The following is a 19529-nucleotide window of genomic DNA, read 5'->3' on the forward strand; positions in this document are numbered from 1 at the left end:
CAAAGCGGAAGTTCTGAAAAATGTTGGTAGGTGCCGCCACAACTAACTTCTGTTGTCGAATGTATGTAGCGCTTTGCAGGCACAAACATAAATACTGGCACCAAAACCTCTGCGTCAGTAAATAAATTAAAAAAAAGTGGAATACGAACTTTCTTTCTCCGCCCTGAGTTTCCACCACTGCATTTTCATACATTATCCAACGAAGTAAATACAAATTCTGTATTGTTCATCTTCGAATGTTGCAGCATTTCCATGTACTACGAAAATCAGACTGGCAAGACTGTTTGAGATGTTTGTCAATATGGCCAACCCTGCGTTCTGAATTTTTTCCTACCTGTGAGAAGAGATGGTTGCTAATAGGAACTTTTATGAATTGCGAATCACATGCAGTATTCTCTTAACCATAATAATAAAATGAATATAAACATTTTGCCATGTATTCTTTCGTGTTTGCTGCTATCTCATTTAAATTTTGTCTGCCTAATATACTACGAAACTAGAGTGAGACAACAGCAAATGCGGAAGAATATACATATCATGTCATGTTTATATTCGTATTATACTTATGCTGAATAGTGATACAATCAAAAATCAAGCACGGCAATTGATCAGATTTTTAAATCTAAGATGACTCTAATTTCTGTGCAGAATGTAATGTACTAAAGAGGCATCTGCAAAGATTTTCATACGCAGTCTATTATTTGGTTCTTGTTGATAATTATCAAAGAAAGAAGCAGTGTAAGTAACAACAAATAGCAGTCTCTTACCATTGTTTCGCTAATGAGACTAAAAAAAAAAAAAAAAAAAAAGAAAGAAAGCTGCGGTAGTGCGCACGAAAGCAAGCAGGTCGTAAACACTCATTATCAGAATGCGACAAACAATGCATGACACAGTACAGTAATGCATTTTCAGCTTTGAGTGACGTAAACACCTCTAACAAAGAGAATGGCACTTATCAGATCAAAGAAAAATAAGCAATCAATTCAAACCAGACGAAGCACATGAAAAAGGAAGGGTACCCTTATAAATACAGACGGAGCACCTGACGCATAGCAACGGCTACCTGGTAAAGCTTAACTGCTAAGCTTACGACTTGAACCAAACTACTGTAGCTTTATTGTCATTCATTCGACCTAAATTGTCTCTCATATTACAATGGACCAACTTTGTTTCGATTTGGAGGTGCGGCCTAAAACTTTTCTCTCCCCTTGAATTTCAAGTCTCATTTTTCAGGTGCGGTTTAGATTCAAGTGCGGCTTAAATTCAAGTAAATACGGTAACACCTGGACAACATCTTTCACGAACAAACTGAGTTATGAAATCAGATGTATATCCAGAATATTAACTGTGTTTTAACCAAACAGGTTCAGTTTAGAGTTCGCCCCATTTCCTGCATGTTAAATTGACTAATCTGACCTGATATGTTGGATCATCATTATATCCGGGTCAGAGCTCACAACCTCATTATATGGTACACACACATTTTTCATCACATCCGTCTTATTCAATATGTTGTTCATGACAGTTTATATCAGTTTTTATCTTTATGTATATTCTACTCTTATATACTAATTGTCCAAGCATGATATTTAATCCATCACAGCTATATCTTGATACAATCTCAGGAATAACAAGAAATGCTGCAATACAAACACACTAACCTATCAGTCAGTTTCATGTTTGCATTCTATGACAAGAGCATCCAATGTGGCCAAAAAAAGTCACTGTTTGAACATCTGATGGCTGTAACATGTATGCACGTAATCTTTGTATTGTGAGTTACGACAGATGTTCTATCTTACTGTAAACGCACAAAGACTTATTATAATTAGATTTTACATATCCAGAAGTTTTTGATCTTTTCTACATCAGAATTGATTTTGACATCATGGATAATCTATAACTGACATAAATATCATTTGCTATAGTCATCCATAATGCACAAGCAAACTTTATGTCTAGTGTTTTGCATACAAATGTTGTTATGTAGTAAAAATTGATAGCATACAATTGTTGTTCTGATGAAATCTAGCAATGTCAAGCAATGTGGAATATCAACATGGCCACACTGGTGGAAGCCTGAGAATACTTTGTCAGCAGTATCGCCAGGAAAGTTTACATCCACCTATAATTTTTTGTTTGTCCTCTGTGTCAGATGTCTGTCAGATGCCACTGACGATTCACTCTATGCCCGATTACCAGTCTTGCAATTAAATACTTTACATGCAGCTCATGATGTTAAAAATATGTATTTTAACAAATACTTACAATTGTGGAGCACCAAGCACAAAAGACTTTTGCAGACATCTGTATTCATGAGGTGTGGTCCACAAAACAGTTTTTTCTTGATTTAAATTATCTACCACTGCAAGGCATACTACAGGAAAGACATTCCACCTCTTTGTCACATAATACAACAAACAATAATCTGCCAACAGACTTTTCATAATAGATGGCACATTAGTCACAACTGGTACGTGTTATGATGGTGCAGCACCACTAAAATGCCAAACATGCATTTTGTTTATGGAAAGGACCACAATAATATCTTAACAAATAAAATTATATACACAGAGGTATAGGTATCGCAGACCTCAAAAGATTTCAGTTGTTGATTATTACAAGGGCTATTCAGAAAGTAGGGAACAATTTGGCACTAAAAAAAACGTACAAGAAATACATTTTATTATATACATCTAAAGCGGCGACTGACACACTACTTTTCCACATAGTACCAAACACACTGATGCAGTTATCATAGCGGCGGACAAGCTTTGAAAGACCTTCGTCGTAAAATTCGGCCGCCTGAGACTTCAGCCAGTGAATCACGCCCACCTAGAGTTCCATTTCATCAACAAACCTCTGCGTTGCAAGCCAGTTCTTCACCTTGGGAAACAAGTAGAAGTCGCTTGGTGCAAGACAGAGGCTGTAGGGCGGATGAGGGAAAATTTCCCATGTGAATGAATTAAGGAGTTCTTTATTGCAGTTTGCTGTGTGACGTCGAGCATTGTCGTGCAAAAACGAGATTTTGGATGTCAGCTTTCCTCGGCATTTGTTTTGAACTGATCTTCTAAGACTGTGCAAAGTTTGACAGTACCGGGCAGAATTTATGGTTTTTGTGTGCCCCCACTCCACGGACTGTAATTTTGTCTTGCAACTGACGTGTTTCATCCAAGTCTCGTCACCGGTTACGATTCAATCCAGTATGAATCACCATGTCTGTGGTAGCCCTCCAGAAATGTCAACATTGCCTCCATTTGCTGTTCTTTATGGTGCTCTGTAAGCATCATGCAAAAAATTTGTGGCAGCCTAGCTTTTAAAAAAGTCCATGAAACTTGTGGAAAAGGAAGCAAAAGCTTTGTTATAGTGAAGCAACCGTTTTCACAAATCATTTCATCAACTTTAATGACAAGATCATCAGTCACAATGCTCGGGCGCCCACTCTCCTCTTCATCATGAACATTGGTTTGGCCATTTTTAAACCAAACGCACCATTTTCAGGAGGAACATTCGCTCATTACATTGATTCTGTACACTTCGCACAGTTCGCGATAAATGTCTATAGATTTTAGGTTTTTTTTTTACCAACAAAAACTGTATCACAGACTGCACCTCACAACTGGCAGGATTTTCTATTCCAGCATATGTTTCAAATTTGAATATTGAAAAAACCAGACACGCAGAGACATTCCCACTATCACGGATGGATGCCGACTGAGCTGCCGAGCATGCACATACGCGATTGGCGTGCACCTAGCGGCATCAGACAGAAACATTCCTTACTTTCTGAATAGCCCTCATAACTGCAGGGTACTGATTTAATTTCGTTGCCAGTGGTTTGTAGAAAGGGAGATGGCACCCAGCAGCATCTGAGAGGTGTTCCATAAAGTTCAAGTCAGTTGAACTTGGTGTTCAAGACATCAACATGAGTTCACTATCACACTTCTCAAATTACTGTAACACAATTCTGGCCTTGTAATATGGTGAGTCTTCGAGTTAGAAGATGTCATCACAACCGGGAAAAAGACATGAAGCATGAAGGGATGCAGGTGGTCTGCATAACATTCATGTAGTTCACAGCTGTCAAGGTGTCTTTGATTACCATGCCAAGTCACACAGAAGCATAAGGTGTATGTCCTCCATAGCACAATACTGCACTTTCCAGCTTACGTCCGGTGACACAAAAGTTATATGTTATGTTCACTCAAGAATATGGTGTACCCACGCTGAGTAGAACAACACCACTTTTAGTGGAGACTATTTCCCCAAATATGATAACATTAATGAAGACATACTATTACTAATAACTTTATTTACGATGAAGTTTTCAGTATTTCAGTATTCAATTTGGGTTAAACAATCTTTAACGTTTCTCAGCCAAGAACTCTCTTTATACCAACTGAACTGATAAAAATATAATTGCAAGCTCTATTTGGCCTATTCAATGATTAAAATTCTTCAAAATAAGCTCAAAGGTTGACCCATAACACTTTTCACTGACCACAACTAATGACATTTGTACGACACAATAAAGCAGAAAAAAATGTCAACTATAACATCTAGATTGCACTGTCAAGTTTATTAAGGATATGAAATATCTTGAGACACATAGTATGTGACAGCTGACACACAATCTTGCACTAGTGCAGTTACAAAAGAAACTAGATTTTGTAGTACTTGTTCTTTCTCAACAGGGAGACCATGCCCTATTATGCCTACATCTCTGACATCTAAAAATGAACCACTTCTGAATACTTGTCTGTTTGTGAAAGCAGAGATTTTCCAGTATGAGTCAGAGTAAATTGATCACGGACAGTCATAGCAGGCTTGGTATGACAGCTTTGCGGACCTACCTCAATCAGTAACATACTGTGATTTTGTAAATGTTTCTCTGGCAATGCCTCATTGTTGTCTCAGCTCTGTAGATGACTTGTTTCCACCTGCAGCCATTAGCACTCCACAGCTGACTGCTGGCAACAGCGCTGCGAGCTGTCAGGGATCTACTTACACCATCTTGACTACAGTTTTGTGCAAGAACAATGTATAGATGTCTCACTATGTGTCTGTCGACAAGTGTTGCCCTTTTTTTGTCAGTTCAAAGAAATGCTTTCATAGAAGCAGTAGCAAACTTAAAAGCTGTTGTTGCAACTGACTGAGCCATTATGCACTTCGCTGTCATGAAATTTTGCGTATACTCATTAGGTTTTGATGTTTTCTGTAATTCTGTCACAAATAAGTGATGTTTGCTGAGCGAGTAAGAAATTTTTAAAACTGTGGAGAAAGAATAGAATTTTTCTGAATTGGAGGGAGAAATATCTGAGTGGTAACAGTCTCGAAAAATAGGTGAAGGGTTTTTCCTGAACGGTATAACAATGGCTCAATGAACTGTTCCTAGTGCAACTATCAGCAACAGACTTGTAGGACAACATTTTTCTGATAAAATTCCTGCAACTGAGTTGAAACAGTACACAATGTCATTTTGCAAAATTTGTTTTGAAAACTAAAGTCTATTGGCAAAGCAATCTGAAAAGAATCAAGCTGGTGTTGCTCTGATTGCAACATGTTTCTCTATGTTTCAGGTTTTTCCATACACAAGCCACTTATGTGAGAAATCACACAAGAACTCATTCTGCATGACTTTTATTTTTTTAATGGTAGGAGTTCTTTCTGGCATCATCATTGTAAAATTTGTTATGTATCACTTAACTAAAATAAAGATGAAAAAGCATTTTTTAAATGTGTACTGCCCTTTAAGATATCTCAGACAAAGATGTGCCAATAACATTTCAAATAATGGCATAAATAGCTGCTTTTCTGTGCTTGAAATTTTTCTAAATAGCTGGACTTCAAAGTGTTAAAGACCTAAACACTACAACCTGGTTGCTTGTCAGACTTTATGCAGTAGATGAGACCATGGATTTGCAAATTATAACTGGAAAACCTAATGGAACATGGTTCTTAACAGATATTTTTTTTTTTATGACCTACAATGTGCAATAAAGTATTCATAGGTCCCAACACCATGACTGCCCTCTCACAGGACATCTGAGGTGTGAAATGCATTTGATGATGATATAAATGGCTCTCTTGCCAGTAGCTCAGCCAACTGAGTGAAGCCCACTGTCATCAAAACAAACTCTCCCGCCAGAAAAGTAAACAAGTGACCTTGAGGCATAACATGCACACAGTTGTATTCAAACACTGACTAGGTAGTCTGCCTGCACAAGTGCTAGTGCTTCCAACCAATAAGCCAGTCCCTGCATGTCATGGATATTGAGCGCCTTTTACCCCACGTTCTGACAATTGAGGAAGAACAGTAATGATACCAATATTCCTTGTGTTGTACAGAGGGTCCATGATTATTTCTTTGACCTTTAAAATATACACCTGTATTTAACAAGATATTGTGCTTTTTACCACAATCCAACAGCACACTTGAAGCAATTTCTATGGCATAAATTTGTACTTTTTAGATTACTTTGCAGAGTAGAAGTAAAGCAATAAAAAATAACAAAAGCAGTACTATTACAATAGAAAAGTGTTGCAATGAATACTAATATCACTGGAGTCACACTGTAAACACACACACACACACACACACACACACACACACACACACACACACACACACACACACACACTAATAATAACCTGAGATTTTATTATATAAGTGAGCATTAAGACATAATGAAAATACTCACTTGCCAACCCTTGTCAGCTGTGCGATAATAAGGATAGTTTTTGGTAATATACGAATATATACCACTAAGTGTTAGTTGCTTGTCTGGTGCTGAAGCAATGGCTTGTACAATTAGCTGGGCATATGAATATGGTGGTTTTGTATCATCCTAGAAAACAACACAAAAACTGTAAATTACACTCTGGACACATTTACTATGTAACACATAATCTACAAAACTGCAAGGATGTTTCACTTTATCAAATAAATGTTATAGTTTCATTAAAATGAAAGTAAGACTTAAGTCACTGGAAGAACAAGCACTGCGTAAGCTATTTATAACGATACATAGTGAAATGAATTTTACATTTAAAAGTAATAAATAAGATAATGTGAATACTTAAAATACGGGTACATGAAATAGTATATTACTGTTATACATACACTATATCTAAAGTTATCTATTTGCACTTTAGTATTAAATTAAGATATTTATTGAAACATATATGCTTATGGACTGCAAGAAGGCAAGCCAACTTTTTAATTTATTTTTTTAAAATTAGTTATACCAAACAAAGTATGAGCTGCTTCCACTCAGCAGCTGTGAAGTTTACAGTATCTTTTGTACAGCAAACATTTAGCTATGCTTTCATGAGAAATCATTTGCTAGCTTAATATCAACAAATGTATTCCTGCCTTCGCGAATGAGTAACGAAAAGGACATTCTTTATTGAAAGTTATGTACAGATTTTCTTTCTTTTAAGTACATACTTCTACTTCTACTGTTACAACACTGAAAATAATTTACTTGAAACTATAATGTTACACATACCAGTGACCTGATGAATAGCAGATAAAAATTACATATGTTTGTGTGTACCATGATGAAACTGAGAGGTGGAAAAATCACTTCTAATTATGATCGAATTAAAAAAAAAAACTATATATGGCCTTCTATTGAAAATGTTCTGTGTGAGCTGTCCGAGATAAACTCATGAACCACCTTAACAGTTTCAATGCACTGTCTAATAATAATAATAATAATAATAATAATAATAATAATAATAATAACCTTGAGTATACATACATGTACCATATAAGAACGTATGCCTTGCTGAACCCAGTCTGCAGGAATACTACAAGATGTCATAGCATTTGGAGGAACATTTTAAACTGATTCGCAGCTTGCTGCACTCAAGGTGCTATACAAGGAACTAGCAGAAGAAAACTGCTGACATTTTCTTTTGGTGTAAAGGTCTAAAGGCATCTTTACTATCATATTTAGTTACATGACTCTACAGAAAATGTTCAATTTACAGCTCCTGGATTGATCATCAGATCTTTACAGCTCCTGGATTGATTACCAGATCACATTATGTAAATACATATTCACATGGTATATAAACTTATAAAAAGGGACTTAAGATTCTGAATAAGTAAATCCTGGAGTTCACACTTGCTGTCGTTAGATATAGAGGAGAGCAACAATTTCCAACGAGAGGTCACACTTTGGTTCCTGGTAGGGGGGTTTGGACACGTTACTGTCATCCATCTAAAACAAACTCTGTTGCGTATATGCAACTTTCGAACGAGGTCTCCACAGGAAGAATGTCAGTGTGGATTACTTTCCAGCAACAACTATCAGACAGTGATGAGCTGCTGTCTCGAAGAAACATTGTGAGAGTTACGCAACATTACCCAGTGGCAGATCCAAAATACATAAACCATTTAGTTATACTTTTAATTGTTTACAGCTCTCTTCTCTACAATTTGTTTATGGAATTTTAACTTCGCCCAAATTTTGCTTTAAACCCTTCAGACCAATATAAATACTCATTTGATAATAAACAACACTTAGAGGAGCTTAAGATATAGCAACTGTAATGCAACATTCACTTAACCAAGTGTCAAGGGATGCCGATGACAAAAATGAACTGGGAGACATTAGCATGGCGTAAATCTGCAGCTAACTAAAAGAAAAACAACAAATAGCTATAAAAACTATGATATACTTCTGATTCCTTACAATAATCACTCTTCTTCCTCTGCTGCTTCTTCTTGTTCTTCTTCTTTTTCTATTGTTGTTATTTCTACCATTACTACTACTACTGCTGGCAATACTAGTAGCACCCACATAGTCTTCTGTACCTCTAACAGAAAAATACATTCAGAAATGAATTGTTCAGAGATTTACTATTGCAGAACAGGAAATCAGATGGAATTTCTAACTTCGATCTTCTGGCTTTCCATAATGACCCATCTTCTTCCAGTCAGCTGACAAAATTCCACATATTGCTCTGAATTTCAAAGATATAATACATGTAGTGTACTTATTTGTATTTTACTATAAAAATAAAATTTTACAACCTATACTATGGACATAGACAAGCTCCAGATAAATCTCTCACCCCTCTCTAAACACTGCTAAAGTAAACACTTCATAAGCTGGTTGTTATCTTAATTCACAGAGTTTGCTAACCTAGTGTATTTTATTCACTTACTTTCTCAACAGACACTTGAAACACTAAATTTATGTCAAAGTTACAAGCTGAACAGACAAAGATAACGAAAAAGCTATTAAAATAGAAGATGAAGGAGAGCAGTTTAAGAATTGTTATTTGCTATGTAGATGTAATTTTGCTTCCCTTCCTGTTCAATATATCAAAAAGAATCTTAAATATTTAACCTTTGGTGGACTGCAAGGTTCGACCACAGTTGGTGGAGGACATGTAGTTGTGCCATTGTGACCACCTTGTCTGTACACTTTGTGGCCATTGCCCATGGTGTCCACACCAGAACTGTGTTGATTTTCTGGGCTTGATGTCAAGGCTGCAAGACCACTATGACTAGAGGAACCATTGTCTGGCCTGAAAGAAAGATTATGCATAATCATACTATGAAGAAAAGCTATAACCAAAGTTAGTAATGGGTAAATCATTTATATGTTTCAATTGATGTGTCTTTATTCCCAGAGGATACTGAAGATAATGGGAACCCCTGCCTGTATTTACCAATTAAAACTGACCACAAAACGTCTACACTAATAAGATACAAATCAATGTCACTGAAGGAAGTACAAAAAACAGTTTCATAAAGCAATCTCAATTCAATCAAGATTCTATTCTACAAAGTCCTCATTCCTCCGTTGCCGTGTGTTTTTTTCTTTTTCTTTTTTTTTTTTTTCTTCCTGAAATTTGTCATTTCATTCTCAGTAGGAATTCCTAAATCTTGTGGAATTATTGCCGCCTAATCACTCAAAAACATTCACTGTACAACTCTCAGTCCAATATTTCACTATTTATATTTACTCTAAAATCTGAACATTTCAATATTAGCAAAAATGCTTATCAGTGAGCAGAACATATCACGGTGACTCTGTAACAGATCATTCCTATATTAACTACATGTCCTGGCAAATATATCATTGATAAGAAAAAAAGAAGACATACAAAATGCATTATTCATGGGCCATTGTCTGCACATCGTTGACATTTGGAGTCAGGACTTCATCTATCTTTGGTTCCTTGTATTTCATTACAATAATATGTTATGATCAGTATGCCCTAAATAAGCAGTCTGTAATTGTGCTTCTGCATTATTACCTATCATCACAGCTTGATGTAGCGACAGTGACCGTATTAACAACTGAATGTGGGCCACTACTAGCAACAGCAGCTGCTGCATACGCCGCCACCATCTGAAGATCTGCACTAATATTGCGTTTTCCATGGCTTCCTCGGGGACTAGCTGGGCACGAGTTGGCAGCACTAAAATAAAAATATTAACCATTATGCATTACTTGCACAATTTACAAGGACAATCACAGTAACAATAAGCTAATGTTTTCTAATTATTTCGATAGTTATTTGTGTGTGTGTGTGTGTGTGTGTGTGTGTGTGTGTGTGTGTGTGAGGGGAGGCGGGGGGGGGGGGGGGGGGGACGTAACTGCAAGGTCGTCTGTCCCTTGTTCCCAGTAGAACAATTACCCAAGGGAAAGAAGAAAACTAAAACGACGTACGGCACAATAACAGGAGAAAGGAAGAACCAGAAGAACAACAAATACTACAATGGACAAAACAGGACAAGAAAACAACCGAGAGACGCAAGATACAGGGAGAAGAGACTAAAAACAAGAAAGCAAATTACCGTGGCTGGCTGACCAAGAGAATAAAAAAGGAGAAGCCAGCCAGTCTACAAAACATTAAAACCTCCACCCTAGGGTGGAGGACACAGAGGGACAAAGGACATGCACTAAAACTCAGATCAAATGATAAAACCCACCCTCACGAATAAAACATAAAACTAAAGCTGCTGTTGAGGCATTGTCACCCAGCACTGAAAGTAGGGTGCTGGGAAAGTTAAAAGTTCGCCGCAGAGTGGCTAAAAGTGGGCAGTCCAGCAAGAGGTGGGCAACTATCATTTGGGAGCCACAGCGACACTGCAGTGGGTCCTCACGACAGAGGAGGTAACCGTGTGTGAGCCACATATGGCCAATGCGGAGCCGACAAAGGTCAACCGATTCCCTGCGAGAAGCCCGCAGGGAAGACTTCCACACATTCACAGTCACCTTAATGACACCCAGTTTGTTGTGCATACTGTTATGCCACTCTGTCTCCCAAAGTCGAAAAACCTTGTGGCGTAAGACAGAATGCAGGTCAGTTTCAGATATGCCCATCCACAGGAGCGGTTTCGGCCTAGCCTGTTTGGCCAGCCTGTCAGCAAGCTCATTACCTGGGATTCCGACGTGTCCTGGGATCCACACAAACACCACAGAACGACTGGACCGTTCCGGGGCAGAGATGGACTCCTGCATGTTCGCTACCAAAGGATGGTGAGGGTAGCACTGGTCGAAAGCTTGTAAGCTGCTCAAGGAGTCAGAACAAAGAAGAAACGACTCACCAGAACAGGAATGGATGTACTGAAGAGCATGAGATACGGCCACCAGCTTTGCAGTGAATACACTGCGGCCAATGGGCCACGAATGCTGTTCAATATGGCCTCTGTGGACATAGGCGAAGTCAACTTTACCATCAGTCATCAGTGTAAACAACTTCAGAGCCCCGGAACATGTCAACAATAGAGAGGAAGTGACAGCGGAGAGCGGCGGGGTTAACGGAGTCCTGAAGGTCATGCAAAAGGTCCAGACGAAGCTTCAGCCGAGGTGTACACCATGGAGGTGTACGTGAATGGACCTCAAGTAGAGGTAGTAAAGGGAAGGACTCCAGCTCGGAGAAAAGGGATCGCACGCGAATCGTAATCGTGAGTGCTGACCTGGGCCACCAATGCAGGAGAGGAACAGAGGCAGGTGGGAAAAGGAGACTGTAATTTGGATGCTCAGGAGAACTACGAATGTGTGCAACGTAACTGGCAAGCAGTTGTGTATGTTGGATCTGAAATGGAGGGATCTCTGGCCTCCACCAGGACACTGGTCACCGCACTCATTCTAAAAGTTCCTGTCGCTAGGCGAATGCCACAGTGGTGCACTGGGTTGAGTAAACGCAACACTGAGCGCGAACCATAAACCAGATTCCCATAGTCAAGGCGGGATTGAACAAGGGTTCTGTAGAGCTGCAGCAGCATAGAGTGATCTGCACCCCAGTTGGTGTTGCTCAGGCAGCGGAGAGCATTGAGGTACTGCCAAGCACGCCTACTTAAGCTGACGAATGTGAGGTATCCAAGTCAATCGGGCATCGAAAACTAGTCCTAAGAACCAATACGTCTCCATTACAGTGAGTGGATCATCATTAAGATAAAGTTCAGGTTCCGGATGAAAAGTACAACGCCGACAGAAGTGCACGACACACGACATTGCAGCTGAAAACTGGAAGCTGTGGGCTAGAGCCCATGACTGCGCCTCGTGAATGGCTCCCTGTAGGAGCCGCTCAACAACACCAGTATTGGAGGAGCAATATGAAGTGCAGAAGTCATCCACATACAGAGAAGGGGACACCGACGTCCCTACAGCTGCTGCTAGGCCGTTAATGACCACTAAAAATAGAGATACACTCAATACAGAGCCCTGCAGAACGCCATTCTCCTGAATACAGGGGGAACTACGGGAGGCACCGACTTGGACAGAGCGACAAAAAGCTTTGGATAAAAATTGGGAGTGGGCCCCGGACACCCCACTCATATGCTGTGGCAAAGGATACGATGTCGCCAGGTTGTGGCATTTGCTTTACTTAAGTCAAGAAAGACGGCAACCAGGTCTTGGCATTTGGAAAAGGCTGTTCGGATGGTAAACTTGAGGGACACAAGATTATAAGTGCTAGAGCGACCCTGGTGGAAGCCGCTCTGACCTGAAGCCAGTAGGCCATGTGACTCCAGGACCCGACCCAACTCAACCCAACCGCTGACACACCATATGTTCCAGCAGCTTACAGAGAACGTTGGTGAGGCTGATGGGCCAACAGCTATCCACATCAAGCGCATTTTTACAAGGTTTTAACACCGGAATGATGGTGCTTTCCTACCATTGCGATGCAAAGACACCATCATACCAGATCCAGTTGAAGATCACAAAGAGATATTGCTTGTAATCAGACGAGAGATGTTTAATCATCTGACTGTGGATCTGATCCGGCCCAGGAGCTGTGTTGGGGTAATGTGCAAGGGCGCTGAGGAGCTCCCACTCTGTAAATGGGACATTATAGGGTTCACTGTGGCATGTAGTGAACGAGAGGACTTTCCTTTCCATCCGCTGTTTGAGGGTGCAAAAGGCCGGGGAGTAGTTCTCCAATGCAGAGGCTCAAGCATAGTGCTCGGCAATCGCGTTTGCATCGGTAGAGAGTACACCATTGGTGTTAACACCAGGAAAACCTGTTGGGATCTGTTACCCAAAAAGATGGCTGATCTTCGTCCAGACTTGGGAAGGTGATGTATGGCACCCAATGGTCGACACGTACCTCTCCCAACACTCCTGTTTCCGTCATTTTACAAGCAGGCGAACGCGGGCATGGAGCCGCTTAAAGGCTATTAGGTGCTCTAGGGAAGGGTGCCGCCTAAGTCGCTGTAGAGCTCGCTGACGCTCTTTAATTGCCTCAGCGACTTCCGCCGACTACCAAGGGTCTATCTTTTGCTGGGGGCACCCTAGAGAACAAAGGATTGCATTTTCCACTGCAGAAATATAGTGACCTGCTCCATCACAACATTGATGGCACCACGTGGGGGAGATTCAACGGTGACAGCAGAGATGAAGGCTGCCTTGTTTAAAGCCCAACTGGCCCCAGTATTAAAGAGGCAGAGGTGAGTTGGGACAGTAAATTTTCGACATCTTTGCCTTGGCCAGCCTGCATGACTGCTACCCCACAAGGGGTTATGGGCATTAAAATCTCCCAAAAGTAGGAAAGGTTTAGAGAGTCGATCAATCAGTGCAGCCAATATGCGCAGGGTACTGCACCATCTGGAGGGAGATATATACATTGCAGACAGTTATTTTCTGAATCGTTCGTATCCTGACAGCCACAGCTTCAAGAGGAGTTTCAAGGGGCACAGGTTCACTACATACTGAGTTCAGGACATAAACATAAACTCCACCTGACACACACATTATATTTGCTATGGTTCTTGTAATATCCCTGTAGCTGCAAAGGCATGGGTCTGAATTGCCGGGAACCAGGTTTCCTGGAGCGCAATGCAGAAAGCAGGTGTAAAGCTTAACAGTTGCCGTAGCTCAGACAGGTGGTGGATAAAACTGCCGCAATTCCAATGGAGGATGATGTGATCGTGAGACTGGGAAGGCGTGAAACACTTGATGAGGCAGCGTACACCTCAGAGTCACCTGCTGCCACGACTTATTTCCTCAACAGGCTATATCCATTGCGTCTGAGGGCCTGACAAGATCTAGGTCCACAGTGGATGCTAGGATCTTCACCTCATCCTCAGACACAGACACAGAGCTTGTAGGCAATGGTGGTGTGGGTGCCACCGCAAATTCCTTGGTCTTGGGGATCTTCCTTCTGGATTTCTCTCACTGATCCTTGGGTTTCTCTGGCTGGGAGGGTTTCACTGATTCAGTCTCCAGGACTGAAGATGATGGTGAAGCCCTACGAACAGTTGCTTTTGGGCTCTTCAGCCACTGGCGGGTTTCACTTTTCCCTCTAGCAGAAACCTGGGAAGGGAGTGATCCAAGGGACTGGAACTGGAACCTGCAGACTGATGGGGCTACACCTGCTTTCATAGCGGCAGCATAAGAGGAGGTCGTAGCCACAGGATGAAGATGCTCAAATTTCCTCTTGGCCTCAGTGTAGGTCAGTCACTCCAGGGTCTTGTATTTCATGACTTTCCTTTCTCGCTGTAAAATCCTGCATTCTGGTGAGGAAGGGAATGATGCTCTCTGCAGCTGACAGCGATGGGAGGCGGGGCACATGGAATATAGGAATGGGATGGATGTCCACTATCCCGACATGTGCTGCTGGAAGTACAGTGGGAAGACATATGGGTGAACTTCCAGCACTTAAAAGCACTGCATTTGGGGAGGGATATATGGCTTACTATCACAGCGGTAGACCAATACCTTGACCTTCTTGGGTAATGTGTCACCCTCGAAGGCCAAGATGAAGGCACCAGTGGAAACCTGATTATCCCTCGGACCCGCCAGAAGAAATGAACTCCTCGCCGCTCTAAGTTGGTGCGCAACTCTTAGTCAGACTGCAAAAGAAGGTCCCTGTGGAATATAATACCCTGGATCACATTTAAGCTCTTATGAGTTGTGATGGTAACGGAAACATCCACCAGCTTGTCACAAGTGAGTAATGCCTGTGACTGGGCATAGGATGTCGTTTTTATCAAGACTGACCCTGACCGCATTTTGGACAAGCCCTCCACCTCCCCAAACTTGTCCTCTAAATGCTGTACAAAAAAACTGAGGCTTCATCGAGACAAAGGAGTCCCCATCATCTCTCACACATACGAAGTACTGGGGTGAATAAGGTTCACTGCCATCCTTAGTCTGGCATCCTCCCACGGTGTGGCCAGGGAGGGGTATGATTTAGGATCATACTTGCTTGCATTGTACTGAGACTTGGGATGCTTAGAGACTGCTGGCAGTTGATCACCAGCAAGTGATGACGTGGTAAGCTTCATCACGTGTCACTGGCCCTGATGCCACCCACTTCAACCAGGGTCCTTCCCCATGGGCGCAACCTAGCCGCAGCAAAGACCACCTGGCAGGATGGCCATTGCCGGGAGTCCCGATGCTCCAGGGTGACGGGCATCTAATTCTTGGCATACGTGAGGAGTTAACGATGCAGGCATCAGCAGAGCGATACCTGTATAGTCAGGGGGCTTCAACCAACAGGGTACATGGTAGCCCCACCACAATGGACTGTCTACCATGCTGGATGTGAGGTGCAAAGAATTCCATGGTCATCATTGGCACAGAACATAACACTGTATAGTGGGTGGAGGAAAATGCACCAAGGAGGGTGTCCTCTCTCAAGAGATGGAGGATGAGTGGGACTGCAATGCCACAATGAGAAAGTGGGCTAAAGATCTCAATGTGCGATGGACGCAATGCATGATGTAAGGCACTCTTTCCCCAATTGGCTCGCTCTTCGGGAAAATTTTGGAAAATGGAGATCAAACCCTACGGGGGGCCATCACAAAGGCCAAAAGGTGTGAGACTCCTTTTAGTCGCCTCTTACAACAGGCAGGGACACCTCGGGCCTATTCTAACCCCCAGGCCCACAGGGGAGAGGTGGGGGTGGGTGGTAGTGATCTGAGATGAGGGGCGCTCAACATCATGGTCACCAGCGCCCTGACGAAAAGTCAGCTTGCCAATCTCATGGGTGGGGACGAAGGCCATCCCCACACACGGAGCAGGTTATAATGTATTAAAGTCTGCCTCCTTTCTCCACCAATTTAGGGATGAGGCCTGACAATTCACAAAATTTCACCACTCTACACGGGAATCAGTATCTGTGAGGATGGTGGGCAGATGTCCATCAAGACTGAGGGCTGCCCTAATGTCAGTATATAGGACAAATGTTGCCAAAATATCCTTAACTGAAAGTGGCATGCCACAAACTTCACAGGTTGGTGGATGCTCCCGCCAGAGGAGGAAGCCATGTGTTAAAGGGCTATGTCCGATGCACAGTCTTGTAAGCAGAATCCCCTTCAAACAGTGAGTCTGACATGCAAGTCTGCAAAGCCTTTGTGGTTGATTCGAGTGACCGCAGTTCGTTTTCTGTCATCTGTAACCATTCAGTCTCCCACTGACAAGTGATGCGTCTGTCAGAAAATGAGATGATGGCGTGCAATGGGATGGGACTTTATTGGACAGGACCTTCCCGATATGCTTCCTCGGTGGCTTTGTCGGCCATGTTGTTTCCCTGTATCCTCATGTGGCCAGGTACCCAGTAAACGATCACCTCCCTGCCATAGTGTTGGAGCTGCTGTTAAGGAGTCATGGATGAGCTGAATCACCTGGTCTACTGGACACATTTGGTGAAGTGCTTGCAGTGCACTAAGTGAGTCGGAACAGACAAGAAATCTTGTACAGTGATATCTTGGATCCTCTCCAGTGCCATCAGAATGCTATATAATTCCACATCATCATTTGTAAATTGTTCGGGAAGAAGTGCTTTAAAAACTCTATCTGGTAAAAAAAAAAAAAAACAGAACAACTGAGGACATTCTCTTGCCGGGATCCATCTGCATAAACAACAATAAAACTGTGGTATGTACTTAAAATAGACAAAAACAAAGTTGTAAAAACACAATCTGGAGTACAAGTTTTCTTATACTGTGTCAAGCTTAATATCACTCTGGGCCTCTGAAGACACCAATGCAGCAATGCGTTCCATCCCTGGCTGCGTATTTTGATGCCTGATAGATCCAGATCCTTGAGACAGTCTCTAGAAAGCATCCTAAATGGCTTGGTCACATGACACCAATTCCTGAACAGCCGTTCAAAGGTGGGTTGGATCACTGCATTAAATGCCAATGAACTAATTCCTGAACAGCCATTCAAAGGTAGGTTGGAACACTGCATTAAATGCCAATGACTGAGGTGACACAGAGATTTTCAGTGCCTGATGAGCCAAAAGGATACAACAACAAATCCAGAGTGGTGGTTCACCAGCATCTGCACACAGATTCGGAACTGGGCTGATCCGAAAGGCTCCAGTCGATATTCGAATGCTCTCATGGTTTATAGCATCTAACATCTTGAGGTAGGAAGTGCAGGTTGATCCATAGGCCACGCTGCCACAATCTAAATGTGATCAAAAACATGTCCTATAAAACTGCAGGAGGCAGGACTTGTCAGCTCTTCAGTTTTTCGGCTAAGGCATTTCAAAATATTCAATGACTGGAAGCCCTTTGTTCGTAGGTCTTTCACATGTGGGAGCCAAGTTGACTTCAAGTCAAATAACAAACACAAAAAGCACACAGTTTCTTGAAAACATAAAATATTGTCTCGTCATTGTGAGCACTGGTTGATTAAAACATTGACAAGCATGGTTAAAATTTACACATGTAGTCTCCTCGGGTGAGGAGCAAAAACCAGTTGTCCTGGCCCAAGTTTCCAGCCTCCTAACGGTCAATTGTAGGTACCTCGACATTGTTATAATATAAGAGGAAGAGTAAAAGATTTGCAAAGTCATCCACAAACAAAGAGCATTTGACAGGGCTCCTGACTGCAGAGGAAATGCCACTGATAGCGATGGCAAACAATGTGACAATGAGGACACTACCTTGGGGGACCCCATTCTCTTGAACATAGCAGTCAGACATTGCATCGCCAACACGGTATTGAAAATGCCGGCCGATCCTCAAGACAGGATTGGATAAGAAGTGGCAGGCATCCACGTAGTCCCAATTCATGAAGTTGACAAAGAATGCTGTACCTCTAAGTAGAGTCATTCTGAGGTCAAAAAACACACAAACCAAAAGGTTTTGACATAAGGAGGACTACTGCAATGCCGTATCCAGTAGAATTAAGTTGTCAAGGGTGGAATGGTAGCACCTGAAACCACATTGGGAGCAGCTCAGGTGCCCTCGGGATTCAAGCAGCCAGAGGAGGCGGCAGTTGACCATTCATTCAAGAGTCTTACCCACACAACTGCTGAGGGCTACACTCCGGTAACTGTTGAGGGCGCTACAGTCCTTGCCTGGTTTCCAGAATAGAATTAATATTGCCTCCTTCCAAGTTGTGGAGTACTGTTCATCAAACAGACCTGACTGAAACAAGAGAGGAGCCGTCCCTTCGTTTCAGGGCACAAATGACGAAGTGTGGAATAACTGATCTCAGAGCAGTGTCTCTGGCTGCAGACAAAGCTGATTCCAGTTCCCACAGGGAGAACAGAAGGTTTGTAGACTTCCTCGTTATGGGAGAAGAAACTGAGGTCCTCATCTCTGCACTTCTATGGAACACCTGAAAAGCAGGGGCTTATCTGGAAGACATCGTGACAGTAAAAAAGTGTTTCTGCTAAAACCCGAGCTACGCCTTCTGGCGTGTCCACCAAGACACCCCGTAAAGGGACATGTACTGCCCTTGCCTGAAATCCATCTTACTAAGTCCCAAACTCATGCAGTGGAAATGGAACGATTAATGGAAGTCATGAATTCCCTCCAGGAATCCCTCTTTCATTCTTTTATCACTCGCTCATGTGTACTCTTGCAGATCTGAAGGCATGAAGGTTTTCTGTAGTTGGACGGTGTTTTAAAGTTTCGCAGAGCTGTTCATCTAGCTCCGATTGCCAATTGACAGTCATTATTCCACCAAGGCACAGGCTGTCGTTTGAGGTGGTTACTAGACCATGGTATGGACTCTGCGGCAACCCTTTGGATCTCACAAGTTACATGGGCACAATCATTTTTTTCAAAAATAGCCTGTCAACTATACTGC

The 19529-nt window shown here is 42.0% G+C and overlaps 1 protein-coding gene across 2 annotated transcripts in view; it reads right to left on the reverse strand.

Moving 5' to 3' along the window:
- The window catches only part of LOC126161899 (forkhead box protein K2), a 92104-nt gene that overhangs the window by 53125 nt on the left and 19450 nt on the right, over positions 1-19529 (reverse strand). For both annotated transcript variants that reach the window (XR_007534970.1, XM_049918053.1), the window contains exons 3-5: positions 10282-10446; positions 9366-9546; positions 6702-6848 (exon numbers count right to left, since the gene is read on the reverse strand). Coding sequence is in view for 1 of the 2 variants with exons in the window: in XM_049918053.1 (XP_049774010.1) it covers positions 6702-6848; positions 9366-9546; positions 10282-10446 (493 nt within the window). In the remaining variant the exon portion in view is untranslated. The remainder of the gene's footprint in view (positions 1-6701; positions 6849-9365; positions 9547-10281; positions 10447-19529) is intronic.

The sequence above is a fragment of the Schistocerca cancellata genome, chromosome 2 (assembly GCF_023864275.1).
Source record: "Schistocerca cancellata isolate TAMUIC-IGC-003103 chromosome 2, iqSchCanc2.1, whole genome shotgun sequence".
Classification (NCBI taxonomy): Eukaryota; Metazoa; Arthropoda; class Insecta; order Orthoptera; family Acrididae; genus Schistocerca; species Schistocerca cancellata.